Consider the following 27190-nt stretch of genomic DNA (forward strand, 5'->3'; position numbering starts at 1 on the left):
GTCTGGATATGCTTGGTAAGCAGTATTGTTCTGACAGCGTACTAAAGGCCATCTTCAATTTGACTGTGCTCTACTTTGTTATGCTGTGAAAGAAAAAGATAATTCAGCAGAGCATTGTGCTGTCGGCTGGAGACACCACACTTCAGAATACAAATATTACTAAGGATAAATGAATCATTAAAAGAACAGTAGCATAAAATATCTGATGAATGAACTCCTAGAGTCTTTGCTGGAATAAATTTAGCATTCACGGACAGAACCATAATATGTGAAATAATAGTATCAGTTCTACATTCAGATGCCAAAAACATTTATGGACCCAGAATAATTGTGAATTACAAGGCTATAAATACATAGAGGGAATTTGGTGATATCATAATAAACCATGAGAAAGACACTAGGCTGGTTTCTAATGTTACCAGAACCTTGAGATATATTTACAACCTTGTTCACACTCCCTCAGTTTTAGGGGGCAATTCTCCTCTCACAACACGTTCGTCATTCCCATTAGTGCCAAGGGGAGTTATGCATGTGTGTCATGAGTGGAATAGATCCCCATGTGTTGTACAATTCAAGGATCCTATAACAAATCGAAAATCTAATTTAAGAGAAAACTGGGAAACGTTCCCTCTTGTCCTCCTCCAAGTTCCCCCATGTCCTGTTCTGCTCCTGTGAACAAGGCTAGTGAAGGGAAAATAGGTAAAGGATGACAAGGTAGCTGCTGTGTTCCTGAACATTTTATCCACAGCTGCAACATTGTTTTAACTTTTTATTATTGAGAAACAAAACAACCAAAGCCCTGATGTTCTGGTCCCGGGTTTCTTTAAAGTGCAGGCTAATACATTTTAAAAGCGTGTTGTAAATACCCAGGGAAGGCTGGGATTGTCAGCCTATCCACCAAAAGGAGGTTTCACTGTTGTGATACCAGATCCGTGCCTGATAAGAACAGTTAATTAGGAACTGGGGCTGAACGTGACGTGATATTCAAGAGCATGTTCGGCTTTCAGCATGTCCTGTGTCACCTGTTTGTAATTAAGCCTGGTGTCCCCTGCCTTCCTGAGTTGGGGTGGTGACAGAGTCTCCGCAGGTACTTAGTGTTGGTTCACACATCTCAATATTAGATGGGTTACAGCCCGGTTGCTGCAGGACCCCTTCCCCTTCTCGTGTCTTCCCCCAGCCAGCTGTACGGTGTTACTGGCCTCATCCTGCTTGTAAGTCATTGGCAAAATATGCATGTTCAGTGTGGTGCAGAGCAAGTCTGCTCAGTAATTCCACATTCCTTAGTGTTGCAGGAGCTCTCTGGACTGACCAAGCTGCAGTCTTTCTGCTCATCCTTCTCGCACATTTACGCTCCTGGCTGTACATCCAGGCCTTCCAGGGCATTTGTGGTATTCGCAGTGGGAAGGGTCTATGGCTTGGTTGACGTCCCTCCACGCGGTTCCTGTTTTACTTTTTGTGTCTTGGTAGACTAACCCCCTGATATCAGCAGATGAATCACGTCCTTGAGATACATCCTGGACTTACCATCCTTGTCACCTGATGAAGCAAAGAGAAGATAATTACAGGACCAAAACATTACCAACAGTGAAGCGGTCATCAGCAAGAGGGGGGTCTGTGGCAGCCTTGTAGGTGACTTGTAGGTTTTAGCGTGTGTCAGTGATAAGTCCTCACTCAGCTAGTCACTGAGCCTGGATTTGCTTCAATCACGGCCAGTTTATTTCATTGTCTTTCATTGTCTCTCTTGAATCCATGCATGGTTTTGTTATGGCAAAGTCACAGGATTATTGATTATTTGTTTTAGTTAATTACTAGTGACTTTAACTTGATATTCTTAGCAATATCTGTGTGAGCTCTCATGGCAAACCCAGTAGACAGTATGTAATGCAATCTTAATGCATGTTTTTCTCTTTAATTATTTGAAAACCACAGCCTCCACTTTTCTTTCACACTGAGTATTTCCAGATTAAAAGCTTTGTGGGATGAAAATTAAATGATAAGGTACTATAAAAATCTATTTCAAGAATCTCAAATGTTTCAGCTCCATCTTTATTTTTAGTTTTCTTACTCCCTGAATGACCCTTACTTGTGACAGTGTTTGTCACTATACACTTCTAGTTTTGTTGCACAGAGAAAATAGCTGAAAAAGTCCTTTTATGCTTGTGCTTTTAATCCTCTGTTCAGATACATAAAAATGTGGCCCCATAAGTTCTGTGGTACAGTAAAAAAAAAAAAATCAACCCAAATAATTTTGGCAGTTCAAATGCAGAAACTAAAAATAATTTAATCTGCAGTGTGAACATAGTTTCATATTTATACTAGCATCTGGCCTCAGGAATTGAATACTCCATTCTTTAAATAGCTTCACTCTGGCTCTTGAATGCTTTGTGACTAGAACATTACCCTACAGTCATACACCTTGTTTACATATTTCTGTTAAAAGGCAAAAGAACTTACAGTACTTCAGAACATCGGTACAAGCTCCCTCCTCCCCTCTTGCTTTGGAAAAAAGAAGTTAAAAAGAAAAAAATGAAAGAGTGGTCTGAAAGTGCGTTTTAAATTTAATTCTCTCAATTTGCTGCTGGGTACATATTTTACTGTCATTTGTATAAAAAACTGGAAGAAGAATTTTCCAGATGTCCAACAGTAGTCAAACATAAATTTATGTACACTTTGTTTGTATGTTTGTTTTTAATCTGGCAAATGTCTTTGTCTTTAAAAACACTTTGCCTGGAGGCAGTGGATCTTTTTTGTTACCCATATGGTAGAAATAAGGAGTGGGTCCCTGCGAAGGAAAAATATCAGAATAATGTAATAAAAAGGTAAACACTATAAACGGGTGGCTAATGATTGGCCTCTCGCAATCTTTAGGGACAAAGTATCTTTTTATATTTTTATGATCCTTGCCCAGCCCGACTTCAGGAGGAATTGCATTTTCAGAATTATATATTTGAAACTTCAGCTAAGCTTTACAAATTTAGTAGATCCCTATTTAGTGTCTGTTGGTGAATGTAAGTCCAGCCTAATATTCTTACTGCTATTTTTTCATTCACATGTCTTGAGGTGAACCTAAGAGCAGAAGAGAAAATATCCCATTTTTAAACCTTAATCCAGAAGCCATTCGTATGAGTCACTAAAACAAAATCGTAGTGGTTTGGCTAAAAAAGGCTTCATGTCCAAAGGGAACGTTCCTTAAAATGCTGGCGCATTTCCCACAGTGTTTCTTGAATGTGTTTTCTATGTTGTCTTTGTGCTATTGTAAAACATCAAAGTTTAGATCCTGTAGTTATTGTGTGTGGGAGGCTCCTGGTATTTCAGTGGACTGGTCACCTTGAGTGAGTGCAGGGGGCTTGCTCCCTTGAGAGGTGTTCAGCCCCATCAACTGCCTGCTCCACTCCACCCTTAGGGGAGCCTTCCAGCTGAGGTAGGGAGAGCTTGAAGGAGCATTTCTTTTTCTTGTGGTAATTATTCAGTGTTGTACCACAGGCTTAGGCTTGCTGCTGTGGTGCTCAGTAGCAAACCTTGCAGCAGTGTGAGTGGCAGGAAAATTGGGTGCTGTGTGCCCTCATGAAAAATTTTGAGAGCTATTTTGTTTTTCCTACTCAGCTATTATATCCCTCAACAGGAAAAGAGCCTCTGGGATAATCATCCCACTCGGGTTTTGGGTGGTCAGTGCTGTTTTCTGTAGACTTCAGACTAGCCTGGGACGTGTGAGAAGGTCAGTGCCGAGGCCGTACACGACCTCTAGCTTTGATGTTCCTGTGGTGGAGCAAGAGAGAGGTGGTACAATGCTGGAATGGGAGCAGGGATGAGGACTGCTGGAGATAGCAATAAGGGCTGCTTCTCTACCTTGCCACTTGGGTTATTTGGTGTGTTTTGTTAGCCTTCCCTGCAGAGAAGGTTGCGTGCTCAGGTTCTACTTTGTTTTTTAGACCTGGGCCCTCTGACTTGCATATAATAATTGTGAATAGTCCAGGATTTAGCCTTTGGTGATTTCAGATACCACATGATTTCAAGGCACAAAACATGTGATTTATTGGGTAAAGCCTATTTAATATCTTAAAAGCATAGAGCAGGAGATCAGATGTGAGCGTAGCAGCCTTAAAATATATTCTCTGACAACATACTTAAGAACATTTAGGCCTATATGAAATATACAGGAAATGAGGCCAATTTTGTCCCTGCTATTTTGATGGCAGGGTGCGCAGGAGAGACAGAGAGAGTGTGGACAGGAATTCATGTGTTTGATAACATGAGCCTAGCATATTTGCACAAATGGAATAGGAACATTTTTCACCCTCTGCAGCAGAAACTCTATTGGTAGTTTCTCTGCCTCATTGAGAGACTTTTAACTGATCAGACATATCAGCAAATCCATATAAGTTAATATGAAAAGTCATTCCCTCATTTCTAGCCAATCGTGTACAGTGTTTGCACAAAGAAGTACCTGTTTGCCACCTCTGTCAGCTTGGGGAAGCACAGGGAGCTGATTCTTAACAGGCAGAGATGAAGAAAGGCTGCTATTCTTTATTAGACCATTTTTCCCTTGTCACCTTGTAGACAAATTCAATATAACAGTAAGAAAAGGTTTACAAACTTTTTACTGGGAGAATACTTGTTGAGTTTTGCTTCTGAAACAAGAGACCCCCATGAACAGCGCAGCAGAACAGCAGTTGCCAGAAGGACCTGTAATGATTTCTGATCATGCTAATGACTGACCATTGTCTTAATGTCAGACTACTTAGTGTATGGCTGGTTTTCTTAAATAAGCACCTAACTTTCTACTTTTTAGGAAAACAATGCAATTAAAGTCCTTATTTGAAGAAGAAGATTGTGACAACAGTGCTGTGAAATTTTATTGTCCAGGCTCTGAAAACATTTTGAGTGCATTTGTCTAAAAGCATCATTTATACCTCACTGGGCATGTGGCAAATTTCTTACTTAGTCATGTAACATTTCTTGGGCAGCAGGTATTTTTAGTTGGACATATAACTAAGGTTTTGCAAATGTTTGGTTGGGCAAGTAGAAACTTGGAAAATATGCTGTGGTTCAGTTTTCTCTTGTTTTTACAGTGGTTTTGTCACTTTTGCTTCTTATGGTCATAGTGTCTCCAGCTGAAGCACAAGCTCTCAGGAGAAGTAAGTCCTTGGGCCCAGTCCCACAACATACTGAGCGTCACAGGTAGTGTAAGGAATGCTCTGAGCTTGATGTGACTGACAGGGCACTTCATCACTGAAGGTTATCAAGACAGGACAGAATGGAATGGTGTTAACAGAAAAAATGGGACTGCAGTTTCCGTTTTTTTTCCTCCTTTTCCTTCAGAGCATGTCTGTGAGGATTGCATGTAGGGCTGGAGTTTTGTGTGTGCCTCGTTGAGATCTTTGCCCCAGCTATCTGTAAGAATTTCCTACCATCTCCGTTTCCCAGTCAATTCACTAGCCAGATTCCCCAAACCAAAATAGGACACAAGGCTCCTTGGAGGAGTAGCTACAGCAACAATTTTGTTTGTCCTGTGCATTCCTTTTCAGCAGATGAAGTGACACCAGTTCCATGCCACTGACGGCTGACTCTAAAGCCAAGACGCCCTCTCATGTGTAACATCCTGAACACAGACACCAGATTTATACCAGAGTGAATTCTCAGTTTCATTTGGTGTGGGAACCTTTTTGATATCTCCACCTAAGATGCAGAGGCATCATGGTGCCAGCAACAGAGCTATAGTAAATCCCTGCCATTGTTTCCCCTATTTGCAAACTTGTAGGGATAACGGGTGTCTTATGGGTACTGTCCTGACAGCTGTTGACAGTTCCCTCCCTGGTCAGAAAATGCAGGTGTTGAGCACAAGAACATAAACAAGAAACAAGAATTACTCATCTCAATTGAAACAGTTTTTGACATTGGCAATGTGAGATGGCCAAGTCTAGTGAGGATAATAAAGATGCCATGCTCTAGGAGCAGGCTGTCGTTTTGTTCCTTTTTTTTACAGGTTCCTTTGCAGGTCTTTCTCTTATGCCACCTCATCTGTCACTTTGGCCAGAAGACAAGAGCTTCAGGTACCTATGTCCGAACTCATCTAGACAGCTTTTTGTGAAGACTTGGTGGTGCTAAAACTTTGCCCAAAACCTGTCTTCAGAATGACTTCAAGCTTTCCTTTTAAAACAATTATTTTACCTACATGGCTGGCACCAGAAGAAATGTAATTGCACATAGTAGACTTGATTTTCCTTGCCAGGATCAAAATGTTGAGGTGACAGTCACTGCTAGGCACTCTGAAGCTCAGGCCATCCTGCCACAGTGTCTCAAAATGAATGTCCTGATGTATCATTATGTGTCGCTGGCTAAGTGTTGTGTAATTCCCATTGAGCTTAGAGACCTGCTGCAGCAGTGCTCGGGTGATGTACTCTTCCAGTATCAGAAATCCACAGAGCAGCAAAGAAGAGCAGCTTCTCCAGTATCGTTCCTGGACTTGGCTGTGAGGTCGGGAGTTTGGGAGAGTGTTTACTCAATCACTGTTTAACTGACAGATAAAGCTTCTTCATCCTATCAAGTGGAAAGGTGTGGCTTGGCAGTCACAGCAAGGACCCCGCTGTGGCACACACTGGCTTGAGTAAGAAAAGATTGGTTATTTGCCCCTCCCCTACTAATTGTGACTTTTCTCTCTGGATACTGTCCCTCCCTGTTCTTCAAGGCCCTCTGATATTTCAGGCTTGAATTGCAGGGGGGCTGTAGCATACCTGGGCTTGTCCTGGTGCTGGTGCAGGAGGAAGCAGCCCATGGGACAGGAATGGAATGCTTTGCGTCTTTCAGAAATGCCCATCTCAGTTGCATCTGGCATAAATGCACCCTGCAATTTATTTAGTTGCTCATCATGAACACCGTGGTTACTGTGCAATAAGTACCTATTCTTTTGCATATTCTGTTCTTCCTGGGCATTGTAGGAATTTGTGCATCAGTTGAGTACTGACGAGAATGACTAGACGAGAGTGAAATATTATGGGTCTTTAAACAAATGAACAACCCCACCTTTATTTTATTGAAGGTACCTATAAGTCTCATCAGTTTTCTTCTTTACAGCTAGTTGACCCGAGGATCTGTGTGAAAGATCAGGCAAGTTAAAAAAGCTTAGGCAAGTTAGATTGCTTTAAGCAGCTGTGAACTAGTTTTATAGTGCTACCAGCCTATTTTGTTTCCAGAAAGTGAAAGTTTGAAGTAGGTCCCGAATCTGGTTTCTCACATGCGAGATCATTTTGTTACCCGTGACCTAGAAACCAACAATGAATGTATAAATTACAGGCAAGAAGAAAATTCTGAATTGACTGTAAGGTGAATGGAATTTGAGTAATTCCCTGAACTTCAACTGGGAAAAGCAGAAAAGATCACTGAATTCTAAAACAGACTTCAATATAGACAAAGAAAATGTTATTTTAGTATAGATTAAACTTATGACTAAGATATAGAGGGATTATTGTGTCTGTTTCAGATGTAATTTCATGCCTGAGAATTTACATTGAAGGCAAACTGGTCTGGATCACATTAGCAAGGGCCCTGTTTTGCTGTCAGTTTAATTAAATGGAAACTGCTGGCAAGGAGACCCGAGTAGGTTTATAGAAGCAATACTATTTTCTGTGTTGGAACAGGAAACTGTTAGGTCTTCCAGTTTGAAAGGGACACAAAAATGAAACCTGTGATTCATTCTTGTTTACAAACTCCCAGCTAGTATACAATGACCTTAGTGATAAATTAAATGCAATTACACGTTATATGTAGTGAGCTTTACAATAGCTGCAGACTTCGTAGTTATGAAAACCATGACCTTTGACAGGGAGGTTAGAACATGAAGTTTTTCCAAACAGTGCCTAGATCTTAAAAAGTATTCACGTTTCCTTCCCCGTTTCATGAGAGTAGATTGACAAGATGTGCAGTGGGTGTTCTGTTTGCTTGCCGCAAGATTGTTGTCAGGCAGAAACCCCCCAAAACAAAAAAGCCCGCCCTTCAGGAACATTGATTTATCTGTTAACTGTGCCTGGCATGCAGCCTTTTGGCTTTGATTTCAGAGAGAAACATATTTGGTTACTTTAATAGGCAAAAGCACTGAACCTGACTTGTAGGGGAAAAAAATTGTTTTCTTTCCCTTTTTCAGTTCTGTTTATCATATCCTGACGTTCTGTATCGTAATTGTGCAACAGTTCCAAGTTGGAGTAAAGAAAAGAACAACTGGATCTCAGGCTCCATCAGCCTCATTATTCGAGAGCCAGCTTTTCTGGGTGACTCAGTGGGATTGAAAATTAATGTTTATGCTGGTTAATAGCCACCCTGTGACACCAACTCTGATGATATCAAATGCTTTTTTGCTCTCAAGAATTGTTCACATCACCTATTTATATCTCCTCTTTTTGTATCTTGTTTTTACTTCTAGAAATTTTTGCTGAGCTTGACTTGACTTGCCTCTTCCACCCCAAATCTCTTTGTTCCCCCTTTTTAGCTTGTTTAGATATATTGAAAGAGAAGGGGTTTTCTTCCTCTTATTCTTTGACCAAATAAATTCATCTTACCTATTTTCAGCTACTTCTCCAATTTATGATGTCACAGTGTATAAGAATAAAAGTTGAGAATTTGAGAAAGTAAGGTTTTTAGTCATGTTACAGTAATTGTATCCTTTATTGTGTATGTATATACATGTAGTTATCTATGATGAAACTGCAAGTATATATATGTGTGCATGTGTGTTTATACACAACTGTATGTGTTGCTGAGTTCTGATATCCATAAAGCACTTGGCCAAAAGAGTATCTTTATGAAAGACTTAACATTCTTCACATAAGTATCAGAAGTAATAAAATATATTGTTTAAGACCTACAAAGATCAAAAGAAAAAGTAGGGAGAAAAAGAGATTTTTTTTAAAAAACTGTAATAGCAGCAAGAAAAACAGAACAAGGAAGTTCTTGGAGATCTCTGTCCCTGTGAATGCAATGTGTTTTTTTCAGTGAAGCTGTAGGAGGAATCCATGTTTTAATATTAACTTTAGTCATGCTGTAGCCCAGTGCCTCCAGTGAGCATGAAGCTCTGCATGGCTGGAAGGTAGGTGGAGATGAGATTTGGAGAACTGTTGCGTAACTGTAGGTGAGGGGAGGGAAGAAATGCCTCAGCCACCATCAGTGCTTTTTGCCGCTTACAGTAACATGAAACAGTCCATCCCAAAGCACTGCATGGTGTTTTCATGCGCTGGGGGGAGGCACTGGAGGGCATGTGTGCTCACCTCTGCTTGATCCTCTGCCTCAGCTAGGCGATGGTCTCCCGAGGGCCAGCTCCCAATGGCAGTTGCTTAGCAATAATTAAAAATAAACCAACAGGCAGCAAACTCTCCTCAAATCCAGGGGCTGTCCGTCAAAGCTGCCCCCTGGCTCTCGCTTATAGGTCCTGGGGGTAGAAAAAGAGCAAGAAAGGGTCGGTTACTTTTGATCCTGACTCTGGTGAGGTACGAAGGGCAGAGAGGTCAGGGAGGAGTTAGTAAATTATTTTGTGAGGATGAGTAGGAAAATATTTCACAAGCTGGGATAAAAAATGCTCAGTTGACTGCTTCCACAGCAAGGACAGACTGCAGCTATCTCCCTCCAGGGCTTCCAGCATGACCGACTGTGCCAGCAGCGACGGCTGATATTTGGCCCCTGAACCCATGGCCCACCAGGCATTTGGCTGGCTGCGGGGGGCACAGATAGCTTTGTCTCTTCCCAGCCCCAGCTCCCCGTTACCCTGGTCTCAATGGCTGCAATGCAGACGCATCCGTTGTACTATGGAGTTGTGGGATTCCTCAGTGCAGCCCTGCCGATTGTGTTGGAAAGCTGTAAGGAAGCAAAATCTTTTTGGAGGAGGTGCCTTTCAAGGCAACCTAGAAAGGAGAAAGACTTTCCCAGTTGTAGTGGTGGTGAGACTCAAAGCCGGTAAAACCTTTCAGTCTCTAGAAGGTAAAATGAAATTCTTTACCAGCTAGTTTAGTTTAATTTTTCTTTTCCTGTTCTGCTTCGTGACAGAACTTCAAATAAATATGTTGATTTATGATTACAGGTATTTTAAAGCTGTAGTTTGCTGTAACAAAGCAATGCCAGCTTATTGTTTCTGGCCCTGTCCAATTATACAATTGAGTTTAGCCATGTAATAATGTTATAACAGACATATCCATCATGATGGATTGAATTTCATGAAGTACCACAGAAGAATATTTATAGCTCCATTCTTAAAGCCACTTTTGGGTCAGAATATGCCTCCTTGGTATGGTCTTTAAAGACAGGAAAAAATCTGAAACTTTTCTCGGTCCAGCCCCAAACCTACCACAACCCAGAGCCTACATGGGGACGGAGGTGTAGGTTGATGGTAAGCAGAAAATGATAGAACAGAGTAATTATTTCTGCTAGCAATAGAGGATCCGGCATTATTTGTACAGTTACACAAAGTCATCATTTGGCTATGCCACTGTAATGAAACAATAAAGATCATACTTAATTTAAGTATCATCTCCCAAGAGACTTCTTGCTCTCCTTCTACCATTTTGCCTGTTAAAACAAATTCAAATTGCTGGTCTAGTTTCCCACCGCTTTTTAGAGAGCGGAGTGGGCAAAGCCTCCCCTCCTCCCAGCTCCGTTTAAATGTAGACCTTTGGCATTCCAGAAATCTGACCTTGTTTGTAGGGAATGGCTCATTTTTCTATAATGTAATATGAAGCACTCTTGTGTTTTGATTCCATGAACTAGAGAGTTTAATGTTCCAGCTTGCCATGATAAGGATATGATCTGGTTGAGATAGAAACACTAAAGGAAATTAGCTATTGTACTATTCTTTAAATTATTGTTTGCCTAGCAGTTTCATTTAGAATCATTTGGAATAATCTTGGAGTACCTTTTAAAAAGGATTTCTTTTTTTTTTGTTGTTGTTGTTGTTGGCCCGGATAAAAAGTGGGGCTTTAAGATATTTCTCCTAAAATAAATGTGAGGCCGCCTCATTTATAGTCAGCATGCCTTGATTACTTGCAGACATGCTGGAAATTTACATGCGCTTTTCTCCATTATAAAACACTGATCTGTTCAGATCATTAGCTCCCTCATGACTAGAGTTTGGCAGCAAGCCAAGGCAGGCTAAATCTGTAGCTGTAAATCGTGAGTTGAAATAGCAGAAAGTGGATTTGTAACTTAAAAAGTGTAAACAGTTTGGAAAATGAAGTAATTTTAGAGTATGATTGATTGCCTTAAGATTGCACTTTAAATTAGCCTAGGGTCTCTGATGTAGATATAGGCACTAACTGCTCATTATATATTTTCACTTTTCTTTGGAACAATAGCATTGTTGGTAGGCTTCTAAACAATGTATGCTTCTCCTAGAGTGACCTTTGAGGAAATGAATAGTTTTATTGTGTGTCCATTACTTTGCCTGAAACAACATTTTTGAGTTATTAATTTGCCATGGTCTATAAATAAAGGAATCAAAATGCAAAGCAGCTGTATTATGCTGCATATAGTTCATCAAACTTGTGTTTAAACATCACCATTTGAAATTGATAATGCACTGCATAAATAATTTTTTTCACTCTGAAAAATAAGTAATGTTTTGTGTAGCCCGTAGTTGCTGGATATTGGTCCTTGAATCCCATAGAAGTAAAAATTAAGATTATTTTTAGCACAAACAACTAGTGAACGTTCTGGGGTACCAGCACATTGCATTCACTTTTTCAAGGACCCTAGTTCACTTAATTGTGTAGTGAGAGTCAGAAATGCACTGACAAGGAACGTGGGACTTGTATGGTCCGTACTGTTATTCTCTTGCCTCCACGTGGATCCTGTGTGTGTTGGTGCTCTCAGCACCTCTCTGGAATAGGAACGGTCCGTGCAGCACCTTGCACCACAGGGTCCTCTGTCCTGGCTGGTGCTGGGCTGTTACCGTGGAGGTGACGTCGCTGGCCTGCCAGCATAGCCATTCCCCTGGCAGAAATGAGAGTAAGGTAATCCTGCTCCCTTGCGCAGGTGAGATTAGGCTCTAGAGCCTGTGACTAGCGGTAGTCAATCCGGGTTTCTGAGAGGCAGGTATTGCCAGGGAGTGAGCACTGGGCTGCAGCCACCTGATGCTGGTGATCCCTGGTAGCTATGGCTGGAGAGGAGAAGCCGGGAGGCTCTGGGATGTGATGTGGTCACAGGGAGTCTGTGGCATGGGGGGTGCGAGCTGAAAGGGAAGGTGTCACGGAGAGGCACATTCAGGAGGGTGAAAACCATGTGTATTAGATCTGGAGCCTTAAAAGTTCAGGGTGTAATTTCCCCAGCTCGCTCTGTGCTGGTTGAGAGGACTATTAGTGGGAGACACAGCATGCTGTTGGTTCGAGGAAGCGTGCGCCATTTGATATCTGATGTCTTGTGAGTTCTGGCTGTTTACGAACGGTGGCTGAAACTGTTTGCTGCTCCTTCCCAAAGAGATATAAAATCCATCATTTATGTGTTCCTGCCTACCAGGGCAGCGTGGTGTCTAAAGTCACAAACGTCTCTAGCATGGAACAACACCTCAGTGTAACTTTGTGGGTGTGGGCGTGTAAATTACACATATGTACTAAGCATATATATTCTGTGCATTCGGGACTGCTGCCCTCGCACGTTCTTTAACACTCGTGGCCATGCTAGAAATTAGGAGACTAAAACTATTTAACTGACATAAGCGGTGGTTACAAATCACAATAAATAGCTGTGACTCCTTGAACAGATTATGTGGCAAAAACTCTTAACATTTTGTATCAGAGTGTGATTTCCATCTCTCTCCTTGTCCTAGATTTGGTATCTAGCATTCAGTAGATACAAGGCTCTGTTTTGTAGTTCTTCTGGAAGCTCCTTTCCCAGAGAATATTTTTTCTTAGGGTTATTGCCCCTCCTTGATCTTTCTTCCTTTCTCTGTCCATGTTTGAAATGAAGATTTTGCACTTGTGAAAGAGGTATGGCTGAGAGGTCTGAGCACAGGTCTGGGAGCCAGGACCTGCTGCGAGCTGAGCCCTGTGATTCATTTGGTGGCCCTAAGCAAGTTGGAACATCTCTGAAGAGGTTATTCCATATGTAAAAGAGGGGAAATAATACTTATCTACCTACCTGCCTCATCGGAATGCCCTGCGGATTAATAAGCGTCCATTAAGTGCTTTGAAATAGACAGTGCTATCTATTATTAGAGCATGCTCCCGACTAGTAGATAGTATGTTAAGATTGTTTTCTACTTGGGAGCCTTCCTCTCTGCTGGGTGTCGGACCGAAGCCCATCGGGAGCAGAGCACAAGCCGCCTGGTGTTTTCTGGAAGATTGGCAGCGCTCTGCCGGGCCCTTCCTGGGCAGATTCACTGGAGACTGACGCTCTTGCTGAAAACTTGGAAAGAGAGTTTGCCTAGAGAAAAGAGTGGGAGGATACTTGCTTGTTCTCCTCAGCTCATAGGCATAACTTGTCCTGAAATCCTTTCTCACCCTGCCTCTACCTGAGGCCTTTTCAGATAATTCAGTTAGCACGGCTTCTCTTCTTCTCCAGGAATTGTTTCCTGGTCCTGCAGAAGAGGAAGAGAAATCCTGTATTAGTTCTCAGGAGGAGCATGGGGCTGGGCTGGTAGGTTCCCATCGCAGGGAGTCCTTTCTTATTCAAAAGGCCATTCCTCTTTCTTGAAGAGCAAATGCTTATATTCTTTCACTTCACTGGGTAACAGACTCCTCTACAAAGTCCTTAGAAGGCAAAATCTAATTTTGGGGATAGGATAGTAAACTCTGCAGGTGTGTGTCTGCTGGTGTGTCTGGGAGTCTTTTCATCATTGTAACGAGGAGGGTTGTCATCTGACTGGCAGCTCCTTTTGTTCTCCAGTGCATCTTCTCTCACCGTATACTTTCGTACCTCTCTTACAGATGCCATAATAATCTAGTTCAAAGGACCCAGCCCTGTTCTCACTGAAGCCCACAAGCCTGGTCTTTCTACCAGTGAGACTAGGACTCAGTCCAAATTGACTGGAGAGAAGCTTTCTCTCCATTTGCTCCTCACACGTCTCTCAGGCCATGAGTAATGTGCAACGAGACAGGAAAGCCTGTGTGAAGTTTTCCAAGGGAATTTTCTACGTTTTAATAACGTTAATGAAATTGCTTAACACTTCATCAGATTTTTCAGCCTATGTTGCTGGGATTTTGATGCCTCCCTGTTTGGGCACTCTGACTTTTCTTCAGTACCAGAAGATAGAATCATAGAATGCTTTGGATTGGAAGGGACATTTACAGGTCATCTAGTCCAACCCCGCTGCAAGAGCAGGGACATCTTTAACTAGATCAGGTTGCTCAGAGCCCCATCCAACCTGACCTTGAATGTTTCCAGGGATGGGGCCTCCACTACCTCTTCTGGGCAACCTGCTCCAGTGCCTCACCACCCTCATTGTAAAAAATCTCTTTCTTAAATCCAGTCTAAATCTGCCCTCCCTTAGTTTAAAACCATTACTCCTTGTCCTGTCACAACAGGCCTTGCTAAAAGGTCTGTCCCTGTCTTTCCTATAGGCCCCCTTTAAGTACTGGAAGGCTGCTATAAGGTCTCCCTGGAGCCTTCTCTTCTCCAGGCTGAACAACCCCAACTCTCTCAGCCTGTCTTCACAGAAGAGGTGCTCCAGCCCTCAGGTCATTTTTGTGGCCCTCCTCTGGACCCGCCCCAACAGCTCCATGTCCTTCTTGTGCTGAGGGCTCCAGAGCTGGATGCAGTACTCTGGGTGGGGTCTTACCAGAGTGGAGTAGAGGGACAGAATCACCTCCCTCGACCTGCTGGCCATGCTTCTTTTGATGCAGCCCAGGATACGGTTGGCCGCCTGGGCTGTGAGTGCGCATTGCTGGCTCATGTCCAGCTTTTCGTCCATCAGTACCCCCAAGTCCTTTTCTACAGGACTGCTCTCGATCACATCATCCCCCAGTCTCTATTGAAACCAAGGATTGCCCCGACCCAGGTGCAGGACCCTGCACTTGGCCTTGTTGAACCTCATGAGGTTCACACAGGCCCACTTCTCCAGCTTGTCCAGGTCCCTCTGGATGACATCCCGTCCTTCTGGCGTGTCCGCTGCACCACTCAGCTTGGTGTCATCTGCAAACTTGCTGAGGGTGCACTTGATCTCGCTGTCAATGTCATTGATGAAAATATTGAACAGCACTGGTCCCAGTATGGACCCCTGAGGGACACCACTTGTCACTGATCTCCATCTGGACATTGAGCCATTGACCGCTACCCTCTGGATGCAGCCATCCAACCAATTCCTTATCCACTGAACAGTCCACCCATCAAATCCATATCTCTCCTTCCCTTAGAAATGCTTCCCTTAGAAATGGGACTGAGGGCTCGTATGAGCCATTTGGTCCAATGGTTGAACCTTAGCCCTGCAGAAACCCTTTTGGCACAGGTGTCCATAGATACCATTTTGAGGAGGCTTTCTGAACCTCCTCTCATGCCTGCAGGAAGGTGAAGGGATCAGGAGCAACTGACCCACAAGTTCTCACATGCCTGCGACTAATTCCTTTTCCACAGAAATGAGGCCGTGCCACAGAAAGACCTAATGTTATGACCTCGGTCACACAGGAAGGCTCTGGCATTGCTGAACTTCAGCACAGTTGGTTTGTTCATATTGTCCTGCATATTGCTCAGGTTTTGGTCCTCATATCCTAGGTGGGGGAGTACATTAGCTCCCTTTTCCTTTACACCTTCTTCCTATTACTCCTCTTCAGCTTGAGTCTGCTTTGTTGTGATGCAGAATTGGGTTAAATGAGCAACCACAGACTTGTATACCTCTAACAGCTATTGAAGCTACATTTGGTTTGTTTTTCACAGCAACAATTTGGGGGTTATTCGGTGCAACATGAGAAGTTCCGTTAGGAGGTGAGACTCCCGAAGTAGCTAGGGGAGTGTGGTGCAGGGGAGTTGGGTCAATGGCCTGGAGTTTGGCAACTCCCAACTGGCCTTTCCTCATGATAGTCCTCATGTTGAGTTTCACCTCGTCACCGGGAAGGAGGGGAACCAGAGCAAGGTTGTTTTGGAGCAGGTATGTACTACATTGCGATGAGATAAAGGACAGCAAATTCTTGGGAAAAAAAATATACGGCGCTAGCATTTTTGTAATTGCAATTTTTTTTTTTTTAAAGAAATGGCATCATGCTAATTCTAATTCTGTGCCACTCCTGGATTTAAGCATTATTACACTGCAGATGATAACACAAGTTTATCTGTAAAATTCTTTAACTGTGGTTTTTGTTTCCCAGCTTGACTTCTTTTTCTCTTCTTGTCTTTGATTGGCTTCCAAAAAAGTTATTAACATGTTGCAAAACAAATACAAGGGGCCGCTGAAGCTTATTAAAAATGGTTTCTTTTGTTCATATCTGGCAGTTGACAAATTGTCTTGTGCTCTATCTTACCTGCTCCCATGTGAAAGGTTACATGAGAAAATGGCTGCAAATAAATTGCCATTGAATGTTGTTGAAGACTAAGCATACAGCTTCTCTATTAAGGACCTCTTTTAAAGCTCTCTATTCAGACTCCCCCCTGCATGTCTCTCTAACACTTGTCTGTTATATTATGTTTGGCACAGAAGGAAACATTAAATAGAAGAGAAACGTCTGACTGTGGTGTTTCTAGACCCTATTATCCCTCTGTCAAATGTCCACATGAGAAGGGTACAATTTTTGTCCATATTGATGATGATTTCTGAAGGTTTTACTAACCGTCTGCAGAGTGAATTGCTAGAAACAAATGAAATCGAAAAGCATATTTTTGCAGCTTTGGAAATCTTACTTAAATCAGTGTAATGAGACGCACTCAGTAAAATGTAATTATTCTCACTTCTCCATGTGTCAAAGAAATCAGCAGTATGGTTAGGGAGCGGAGGGTTACAGTGAGCTTGTTATTTTTATACAGAGCCAGATACTGCTTGTGTGTAGTAAATTGTAGATAGTAGATAATGCAGTTTTTATGTGTACTAAATACCCTGCAAGAATTAACGGGGTTGTTACTTCATTAAGGGTTTCAAAGAGGGCATAAATGTCAAAAGCAGAGCTCAACTGTTTAAATCACTGGACCATTTCCACCCTCCACCCCTTGTGTCACAGCTCTGGGACCGGCAGCTTCTGCCGTTGCTATTTCGAGGAGGGCACAGTTCCTCCGAATTTTCAGAATGATAGTGAAAGGGCCCCGTGTGAAACACCAAGATAAGGCTTTTGACTCATACTTTTGGGGGCAATGGAAAATGAAGGCGGTTGATTCTGCCATGTGGAAAAGGTGGTGTAACAGTCCCTTGTAAGTAAGGCTGCGTATGCTTCTCTCTCATTTGTGTTTGAATGGTGTGCGGAGGTGAAAGAGAGAGGAGACGACAGGAGACCCAGTTAACCCAGTTACTCAGATATTAAGCCCAGTAACTCAGTTTAACTCTCAGTGGCTTTCCTTTTTTTTTTTTTTTTTCCAGTTTTTCATGCCTTAAAATTTTCCCAAGCAAGTATAGATTTGTCGTGGACCTCTTCAGGACAGAGAGCAAATAAACAGACCACAACTTTAAAACTCATCGGACCAGAGAATATCTTCTGGAAAAAAAGATTCAGTCTTGAGCACTGGATTGGGGAACCTGTTACATCCTCGAGCTCGTTGTTCCAGTGGTTAATTGCCATCGCTGTAAAAATGTGTGTCCCGCTCTTGCCAGTGGCTCTAGTTGCATGTTTCTCTGCAAGAGCAGAGTTTTTCATTCTCCAGTATTTTCTCTGTGCAGTGCTACACTTCAGAAGAAAGGGAGACCAAGACACCTAATCATAGTAATAGTAATAGTAATAATAATAAAGACGATGAGAAGATGTTGTAGAAGTTCCTGGACGTGACCCCCCTTATGAAGGCACTTTAGGGAATGTGTAACTTCAGCCACAGCAGCAGTGGAAGTACTTGTGTTTGTACATAACTCCCATGCTCAAGTATTTGCAGGATCAGGCTTTATGTGTAAGTACTGAAGCGTAGTTCAGTGGTATGTTGGATGGTGTTCAGAGATTGCTGAAAATGGTGCATTAAATAGCACTTTGAATTGCAAAGTGCTGGTTCAGTTTTGTCTATGAGAATGATAACACTTATTATCTGATTGTTCCCTGTGCAAATCTCACCTCAGGAAAAATTAAATTATGTTTGAATTCAGCTAAAGCAAAGTATATCATTATTTCCTTTCGTTATTAAAAGGAATTTTTACTGTTTGTTTGTTAAAACTGAAGCAGCTGCCATGTTAGAGCCTTAGATGATTTAAAAGCAAATACAGAGGCAGAGCCATTTACAGTACAATTGGCTTGTTTAATGTGATTTAATTCCTCTTCTTGGCTTTGTCATATTACCAAATTATGTTTTCAGCCCCCCTCCCCTTTTTAATTCTTTCCTTCTTTTTGTTATCAGCAGAATTGAAGCTGCTTATCAGTAACCACGACAACCAGGATAAATACTTGTTTTAAAGCTGATGCACATTCAACCTGAATGGTCCACATGACCCAGAACATTCAAGAGGACAGGCAGCATGTGTTCCCTTCTACAGTCAATCTCCCCCTTCCCTCGTCTCCATCTGCTTTAGAAAGCTAATAGGGCAGTTTAAAAACCTTTTATATCAGAGTGGTTTTCTGTAGCCATCCGTGGCTGTTTGGACATGGGCTGGCCTATGCCTGTGACCTGCGGAGTAAGGAGAGAAGGAAATTTTGGGAGGCAGGGAGATGATTTCACAGCCCAGCTCTGAGCTTGGACACATCCCCAGCATCGGCTCACTCTTCTCGTGCTCTGTCAGCTATTGTCGCGGCAGTCACCTGCCGTTCGGTGGGAGGGCGAACCGCTGCTTTGCAAACACTCCATGGAGGGGGAAGATAATCCCAGCTGGGCAGCAGCTAAATAAAATGAAGGAGTGACAGGGATTGTGTGGGACAGGGAAAATGGTTGTGGTAGGAGAGAAGCATCAACACAGAGCCCCCACCTGATCCATCCCCTGTCTCTGGTGGAGGCAGGCAGGCTGGCTGGGGTGGCTGGAGATGGCCACTTCCCTGTCGAGGAAACTTAGGAAACTCTAACTTACCCAGAAATCCCCACCAACAAGGATTTCTGCCTGGGCTGTTTGCTCTCTCCCTTGCTCTCTAAGTTGCTTGATGCTGTAGAATAAATCCTTTAAGCTCTCTCTGTCTCAGTTTCTCTCTCTGTGTAATGGGGATAATAATTTTTACTCGTCTCCGTAAAGCAGTTTGAGGCCTGTGGATGGCAGGGTTATATAAAAGCTGGAAATGACGATTGTCAGTCACTTTTCTTTTGAGTCTAGAAACACCTCATAAACCCGCTTCCTAAGGCGCAGGAGGATCCTGAGAGCCCAGGTTAGGAGCTGCAGTTATGAGGAGCTGAATATTAGATTAGGGTTTGAAAAAGTATGTTGAATGCCTGGTTGGAAACTTTTTCAGTATTAGATTTCTTTCGTCTTCTTCAAAAATTGGATTTATGATTCGAATTCAGGGTGATTTAACGAGATAAATATTATGGAGGATTTGATTATATGGACCTACTGTCAGTCATCAATCAACATACTCGGTTTCATCTCCGTTAAGTAGTACTAGAACATCTCGGATCCAAATCACCGACAGCAAAATGTTCTTCAGCCATGTGCTTTAAGTACGCATTAGATGGTGCTGTCTTTTTTCTTTTTTTTTTAATGACTGTATTGCTGTTGGCTTGAACAGTAGTTTCAATCTCCAGTAGATTTGTAAGTATTCTCTTTCTTTCAAATGTTAAACTAATCTTAGGAATTCTCTGAACGGCTGATGCGCTGCTGGCGCTGTGACAGAAAACGGAGGGCTGGGGAAGTGGCACAAAATTCTGAGAATTAGCTCCGTCTCCTCCTTACAAGGGAAGAAATATCTGATACATGCAGAAAGGCTGAGTGTTTTATTCTGTATGTTGGCAGAAATGGCTTTTGCCTTTTGATCAATTTAAAAGCAAAATCAGGCAGGCAAACATCCACGTAAGAATTACAGGCAGCTTGTTAACGTCATCATTATCTGCTAAACATAAATGTAATCACTGTGTTCCCTATCCTGCAACACGTTGCCTTTGTTCTTGATTGCATTAGCATTCAAATAGAGGGGGGTTCTCAAAGCAAGGATGAGTAGCATGGGTCCTGCCAACAACGCAGTATCCCTGTTGTGTCAATAATTTACCCAAATTTATTTAACCCCAAAACCACAGATTTCCTGTCCCATCTCATGGGGTTAAATCCTTACTGTATTTGCATTTACCTGTGAGAGAAATATCATTCTTAGATTAATATTTTTAGGTCTTGTGATTAATTAGCCAGCCAAGGCACACCAAGTAGCATTACTAGAGCGAACAAAGACTGTGGGAGTGAAAAGGCAGGGTGAATTGGAAGAGCTGTGTTTGGTAAGTCTTCCCTAATCACGGGAGAGAGAGTGGATTGGTGTGCTAGAGCATGCAGAAGTAGTTTCGTGATGATGATGCAGCTACCTGAACACCTCAGCTGTTGCTCCTAGCTCACAGCAGCCTGATGCAAAGGGACGTGGATTCCTACTGGGGTTCTTAGCCTTGTGTCTGCGCAGGGAATTCGATGTGTGAAGTGGTCAAGTAAGGAGCCAGCCATAATTCTCCCATGAAGGTTATTTCATTGGGAGAGCCATCCTTTCTCTCATAGGAGTACCCAGAGATGTAGGTGATGATTGGCATAGCTTCTTGGCCAACTGCAGTTATCTGGGTGATGATTTGGGAGTATTTGGCACATTATGACTGGATGGTGATATGGGAAGGTGTTTTCATTGCAAGATTCCTCTTAAAGGTTTTTAGGTCATAAAGACCCAGTTTCTTCATCCTCATTCTGGTTACTCTTTCGTTGTTCTGCTGTTTCTGTTGCTCTTTGACTTTTTGAGGGATTCAGGTTTTTTAGGTAATTGTGTAGGAAGTTCATTTCTGTCTGCTGGAAAGTTGTGCTATCTCCCCTTGGGATGTTATTAGAACAGGCAGCTTTGAGATGTGCAGAGTGTGTCTGACCTGCAGTTGTTGGTTTTGAAGGGTTAGCTACACACATCTTTGTCTCGTCTACACCTGTGTTCTCATGCCCGTACTGCAGAAAGTCCTTGGCAAAGGAGTAGAACAGGGGAAGGAGAACTGGATCCTATCTTAAGAGCTGGAAGAGCCAAAGTCTATTGTCACAGATGAGATCAACCTTTTTTATCTTGATGGCGAGTGTATCTGCTGGGAGGGGATTTTTTAGCATGCATTTCAACCATCGCTTTGGCATAGGGCAGACTGTGTTGTCACTTAGGTGGAATTCATTTCACTCACTTAATTTGATCTGCAAGTCAAGCCTCTAGACTAAGCTAGTTGTCATTGATGAGGGAGTAGTAACTCCAGAGAGTGAGTTGATCCGTGTCTTCTAAACCAGCAGGTTGGAAGGAGATCTCTCTGACTACACAGGGATCTGCACAACTATCGTGGACTAAAACTGCATTATTAGATGAAATGAGTCCCATCATGTGTGCTCCAGTGGGTTGCTGAGGACCAGTCTTGGGAGGGCAGTGACACCTGAACACTGCCCTGCAATAGTCAAGAGACATCCCATCTTGGGAGTCACAGCCGTGTTCATTCAGCACGGCTAACCATTGCCGTTCCCAGTCCCTCTGGACATCCAGATGCATCCTCCGTTACCTCTGTACCTGCTACATATTGATGATATGGTCAAAGCCACGCATACAAGCAATGATAAACTAATTATGATATGTGCATCCTCTGGAAGACCCCCTTAGCAACTGAGGGTAATGAAAGAAGGCAGAGTAGTGAGGGCATCACGCAAGAGAGGAGGCTGACGGACAGAGCCCTGCAACTTCCTTCATTTTCGCTCTATATTCCAAATAACTCCCTTGCTCAATTTGCTACCCACACACCAAAGCATTGTCCCATTTTATCTGGTTCCCCTGATACTTACATTGCTTATCTTATGAAGATCTGTGTTAACATTTATCAAAACAAATGGCAAGCCTGGGACCTTTTAAGTAGTTTTTTTAGTTAATAAAACCAATCTTCTACTTCTGTTGTGTTAAAAGTACATTATCTTTTTATTACAAACTCTCTACAGCTCTGTCTGTTTTCCTTCTTGGCAATTTCATGACTGCTCCAGTTGATTGCTGTATGGAGAATTACAAAATCATTAAGGGTGGGGTTTTACCAGCTGACTTACAGTACAAGCCATTTCTCAAAATAACCACAACAGTGCAATACTGATGTGTAATTTACGTCACAGTATGTTTTTATGAAATAGTTTGTGGCTTATTCATTTAGATTTAGAACTGAATATCTCTTCTCTCGCTTTTTAATCAAGCTTTCTTCTTTCTTTTTTTTTTTTTTTTTTTTTTTTACTTTTTAATATTTTCCACTCCTAGGCTTGGCTTGCCTCCAATTTACCAGCTACAGTGAGGAGGAAAAAAAAGGGGTTTTTTTCTTTTTTTTTTTTCTTTCGCCTGCAGTTTAACTGCAAGTGTGTTTTCCTCTTTGATGTATACATTTGTGTTAACTGCCTCAGAAGAGACAGTAGATTTGTGGTAGAATATATTGCACAAAGGTAGAGCAGCAAATTGATAAAAGAGATGCAAAAGTTTGGAATTTCAAACCATAGCAAGCGAGTGACGCTATTTAGCCTCCTGCTTTAGTACATTTCCTTTTTAAAAATGACTTTCTGTATAATGTCTTGTAATAAGAACAGGAAATCATTGAGTAACTGTAAGAAGAATAAGAGCACTTAAACTGAAAAGAAAATTACCTTCCGAGAAATTATATTCACAATTTTTTTTCCTTTAAATTTTTTTTTTCTTCCCTTCACATTACTGTGTCGGTAATGATAGTAACAGATGTATGTACCCTTATCTGTATCATTGTTCTGCTTATGTTTTCTGGGAGAAAAAAAATCTTTTTCAGTAATACAAAAAATGAATGGACAGAAAATGGGAAATGCCTAATTACAAAAAATATTCTGTGTCACAACAGAGTAGCAATTAAATTGAAACTTCAATATAATTATCAATAACAGTCAAGCCTGGAAGGGTGCCAGGCGCGTAAAGTTGGTGCTCAGCCTTTATGTGGTTGCTAGGAGCACGGCGAAAAGTATAAAGCTTAGAGAAAGGAATGTCTAATGTAATAAAGTAACAGAAGGTAGCATAAATCATTGTGAGAGCAGTTCATATTGACATTATTTTACTTAAATTGGGTCGAAACTAGACATTTAGTCTTACAAGAGGCACAAATTCATATTTCTTCCACAGAAATAACTCTGTGCTTTCTGGGAAGAAGTGGAGTGTGCTTTCCTAGCACCAGCCTCATACATATTTGGAATCTTTTAAGCAAAAATCTTTAAATGTTTGTTTCTGTTGGCATCCAAATGCATTTGCACTAATACGATTAAAAGAACTAAAGGGCAAAATACTTGGCAGCTTTTGCAGTTGAGGTAATTAGGTACAGGAAGGAACATGCATAGTTTTTCCATCAAGCTCTATAAAATCCTGGTGTGAAGGTCTTTTTAAAGAAAAAAATGCTTACTGATGTTGAGAGTAGATTATGGCGGTTAGCAATAACATTATAGGCTGTTGTTTCCGAAACAAGCAAACAAAAAGCGAGTTACAGTTTTGTATTTCTCTGCTCTCTCTGTAAATAGTTTTGGCTCTAGACGGATTTGTTAGGAATTCATGCTTTTAGCAGGCTTTATTTTTTTTTCTTTTGGGCCTTCTAATTGTCTTGCATTACATATTAAAAATGGTTGTGCTGATTTGAAAAGTCAGTTCTTGCACAGATTCATTGTGTTTGGCATTTCATGCATCTCTTACTTACAAAGACAACTTGAAGAACATGTAATCCAACATAAATGCCAGGCTGTGCCAAATCCCAGCTCTCTTTACCCCTCACAAAGGGAACTGTTGGATTACATCTATGCATATATAGGCAGTGCTTGGAAGGCAGGGGTGGAACCTTGCCCCTTAATTACAGTTTCTCTGTTTTCAGGCCTGAAATATATAAATAAATGAAAAATTGACATTGGAGAGGGTTATTAAAACACACAATTATGATATAAGCATGGGATTAGAGTAATTTCAGTTGAACCTTACAAACAGCGTACTGTAGGTATTATCTTTTACCATGTTCTCTCTGTTGAAGCTAAAATGAGATTCAGAAATACAGCATCTCAGTTTTCTAAGATCTCAGTTAAATGTTTTTAGAAATTACGTTGTTTTTCTTGATTTTAATGGAATGTGATCCACGTTTTGATTTCTCCTCCTCCTAAGAGTAAACTCTTTCTAACCATATTTATAAAAAATATTCAGCAATATACACTAAGCCCTCTATTAAATGGTGCGTGTTAGATTTTGCTAGAAGAAAAATACTACTTCTTTGGGCTTGCATTTTATTAGGGATTGGTCTACTTTGATTTCTCTTTTCTCATGTGGGCGTGGTTGAGAAAAAAAGTCTTTGTTCCAGGAACACTGTTTGTCTTTCACTAAACAAATCTTCAGTTTATTCAGCCTTTGTTCGTTCTTAGATTTATCTATTGAACCTGGAGTGAATAAAGAAAGGAAACAAATGCATCATAAAGTACTCATTGGAGTTGCACAAGCATGTGTAAAAGTGATCCTGTAAAAAATGACACGATTTTAATTTATGCCAGGGGTTTGAGTTAAGTCGTCAGTTGTCAGGGATAGAAAGTTTGTGTAGTTCTGCGCAGGGACTTACAGCACATTTGTCTAGAAACTAATGGTTTACTACAAAGGCACATGGGACATACATTTATATACACCCTGTTTAAAAAGCTGACCACATCCTGGCACGAGAAAAGTGCTGTCAGATCAACAGATTCAGCTCACCCCTATCTACACAAAGGTATAGAGTAGTAATAACTGTCAGGCAGGCGTATATGAAACTCTCGAAGGAGCTAAAGGATGGATCATGTGCATGTTAATTCCTAGAACAGTTTTCCTGATCTGATTTTTAGAGTTTCCTAATAAAGAAGAGTGAGTCTTATTCCCAGGAGCAATTGGCTTAGTCGTGCTGTTGTGTAGGCTTATGGGATACTTGCTTGTTGAAAACAAAGAAAAGCATGACCACATCCTGATTGACCAAAAGAGGTTTTAGGGCCATAAATTGTATTTTCTTAGAAAAGTAATGTAAATGCTGTTTACCAAAATGTGTTACTCTTCCTTTTGTACACAAATTGTTTGATCTCCCCACCTACGTCAGGGTAGCAGGCAAAGTTCTGAGTTTTTAAAAGTGATGGCTTTCAGGAGCTGTGCTTGTAAAAACAGTACTTCCCAAGTCCGTCTGCCGTGTTAATTTTTTTTGCAGCATTGCATTCGTCTGCAGTGATGACATTTAAGGTGATATATCTGCTTCCAGAGACTTCTTAAAATTTAGCCTTTTATGTGTCAACATTTCCATTGCCTCACACGAATCAAGATGAGTTGTGCCATCATATTTAGTTGGGGAGAACTGATCTGACATTTCTTTCAATATCTGAAGTGATTTTTACTTTAAGGGTAAGAAAGATGATTTCAGTATTGGTAATGGGATTAAATAGTAGACCTTTTGTCTCTGAGAGAAGAAATAGCTGAGTTATTCAGTAATCAGAGTACAGCAGAAAACATAAACTGCATGCTCTTGCTTTGTCTTCATTGGCATGCATGGAAAGCCATGTTCAGTTACCCCACCTGAGGAGATAAATGAGTATAAAAAGAAGTGCTGTTAAGTACTGGCTGCATACCTGCAAATGAATAATTTCTCATGTTTGTGTCTCTGGTTGCGGTTTTTTTGCTGTTAGGTTTCCTGCTGGTTATCATATGATGAAACTTGATTGTGATATTTCAAAATCTGCTGCCTTTATGCCTAATATCATCTAAAATCTGGGGGAATGGAAAGGTCTGAGCTCTAGATTGCTTTGTATTTTGAGCCCACATTTTGACAGTACGAGCTGTTTGGAAATTTATTTGCTCGTTGTGCTCTGTAGGTGTTTTATTGAGTCCTGCTGCATTTACAGTTAATGTGAGGAAAGTGATTTCCATCTGTTGGGATAGCTTAGCATCAATGACCAGGTCAGATCAGCCCACCTCCCTGGCCCGGGGGCCCTTTGGTAGTTGCCAGTATCAGATATTTCAAAGGAAAATTAATAGCTGTATGCTCTGGGGCTTGTATGTTGTTATTTTTAAAAGACGTTAGCTGGTGTAAACATGAGTTCAGTAAGGCTGTATAGGGAGCTGAGTAAAAATGACACATAATATTTCTATCAAAGCAGCCAAGTTGGCAAAGTATGGAGAGCACTTTGATTCAGGCCGTTGGCCAGCTTCTGCAGAGCGGTGGTTTCTTACTTATCCAGGTAGAGTTCTTGTGGGTAAGCATGGGACAACTGAACAGAAAGCCAGAAAAGAAGCTGTTTCAATAAACTTTTAAATTTCTATTTTTAACCTTTCTTTCAAAAACCACTGTGCTATAAAAGATAGGTCTTGAGAAAAAAGACTGAACCAGTGGGCTATGGGTTTTCTGAGATGCTTGAGTTGCAGCCCTTGTCTTGTATTTTTCTGACATACTAAGAGTATTTTTTTTTCTTTCTTCTTCCAGGTGAGGATGATGAAGATTCAAACCTGCTAATTCTCAGCTATCCACAGTACTGTCGATATCGTTCCATGTTAAAGCGCATTCAGGACAAGCCTTCTTCAATACTAACAGACCAGTTCGTTTTAGCCCTGGGAGGCATTGCAGTAACAAGCAAGAACCCCCAAATCTTCTACTGTCGGGATACATTTGATCATCCTACTCTAATAGAAAATGAAAGTATATGTGATGAGTTTGGTAAGTCACATTACAGCTATTTTCTTTTTCTCACGAGTAAAGACATTTTTCTTCTTTTTAAGTGTCCACTGATTTCCAAGGGGAAGTTGTGATTCCTTTGAAATGAACCAATGCTATTTGTGTTTGAAATGTTCAGTACCAAATGTGCTCTTCCCTGTGTGAGACTGAAGGCTTCTAGCCACTAGTGATATCAGTATTGCAACTTGAGTTTATCACAATCAAAGATAAATGTTACAGAGTAGATTGTGTATAAATGTTACAGCGTGTGATAAATGTTACAAGGGAGTATAGCACAGTTACTCGGTATGAGAGAAAG

At 41.5% G+C, this 27190-nt stretch overlaps 1 protein-coding gene across 3 annotated transcripts in view; it reads left to right on the forward strand.

The window, feature by feature from the left end:
- The window catches only part of ARID5B (AT-rich interaction domain 5B), a 124404-nt gene that overhangs the window by 23774 nt on the left and 73440 nt on the right, over positions 1-27190 (forward strand). For all 3 annotated transcript variants that reach the window (XM_075505287.1, XM_075505288.1, XM_075505286.1), the window contains one exon: positions 26644-26874. In XM_075505287.1, coding sequence (XP_075361402.1) covers positions 26644-26874 — 231 coding nt within the window. The remainder of the gene's footprint in view (positions 1-26643; positions 26875-27190) is intronic.

Source organism: Mycteria americana, chromosome 6, assembly GCF_035582795.1.
Source record: "Mycteria americana isolate JAX WOST 10 ecotype Jacksonville Zoo and Gardens chromosome 6, USCA_MyAme_1.0, whole genome shotgun sequence".
Taxonomy (NCBI): domain Eukaryota; kingdom Metazoa; phylum Chordata; class Aves; order Ciconiiformes; family Ciconiidae; genus Mycteria; species Mycteria americana.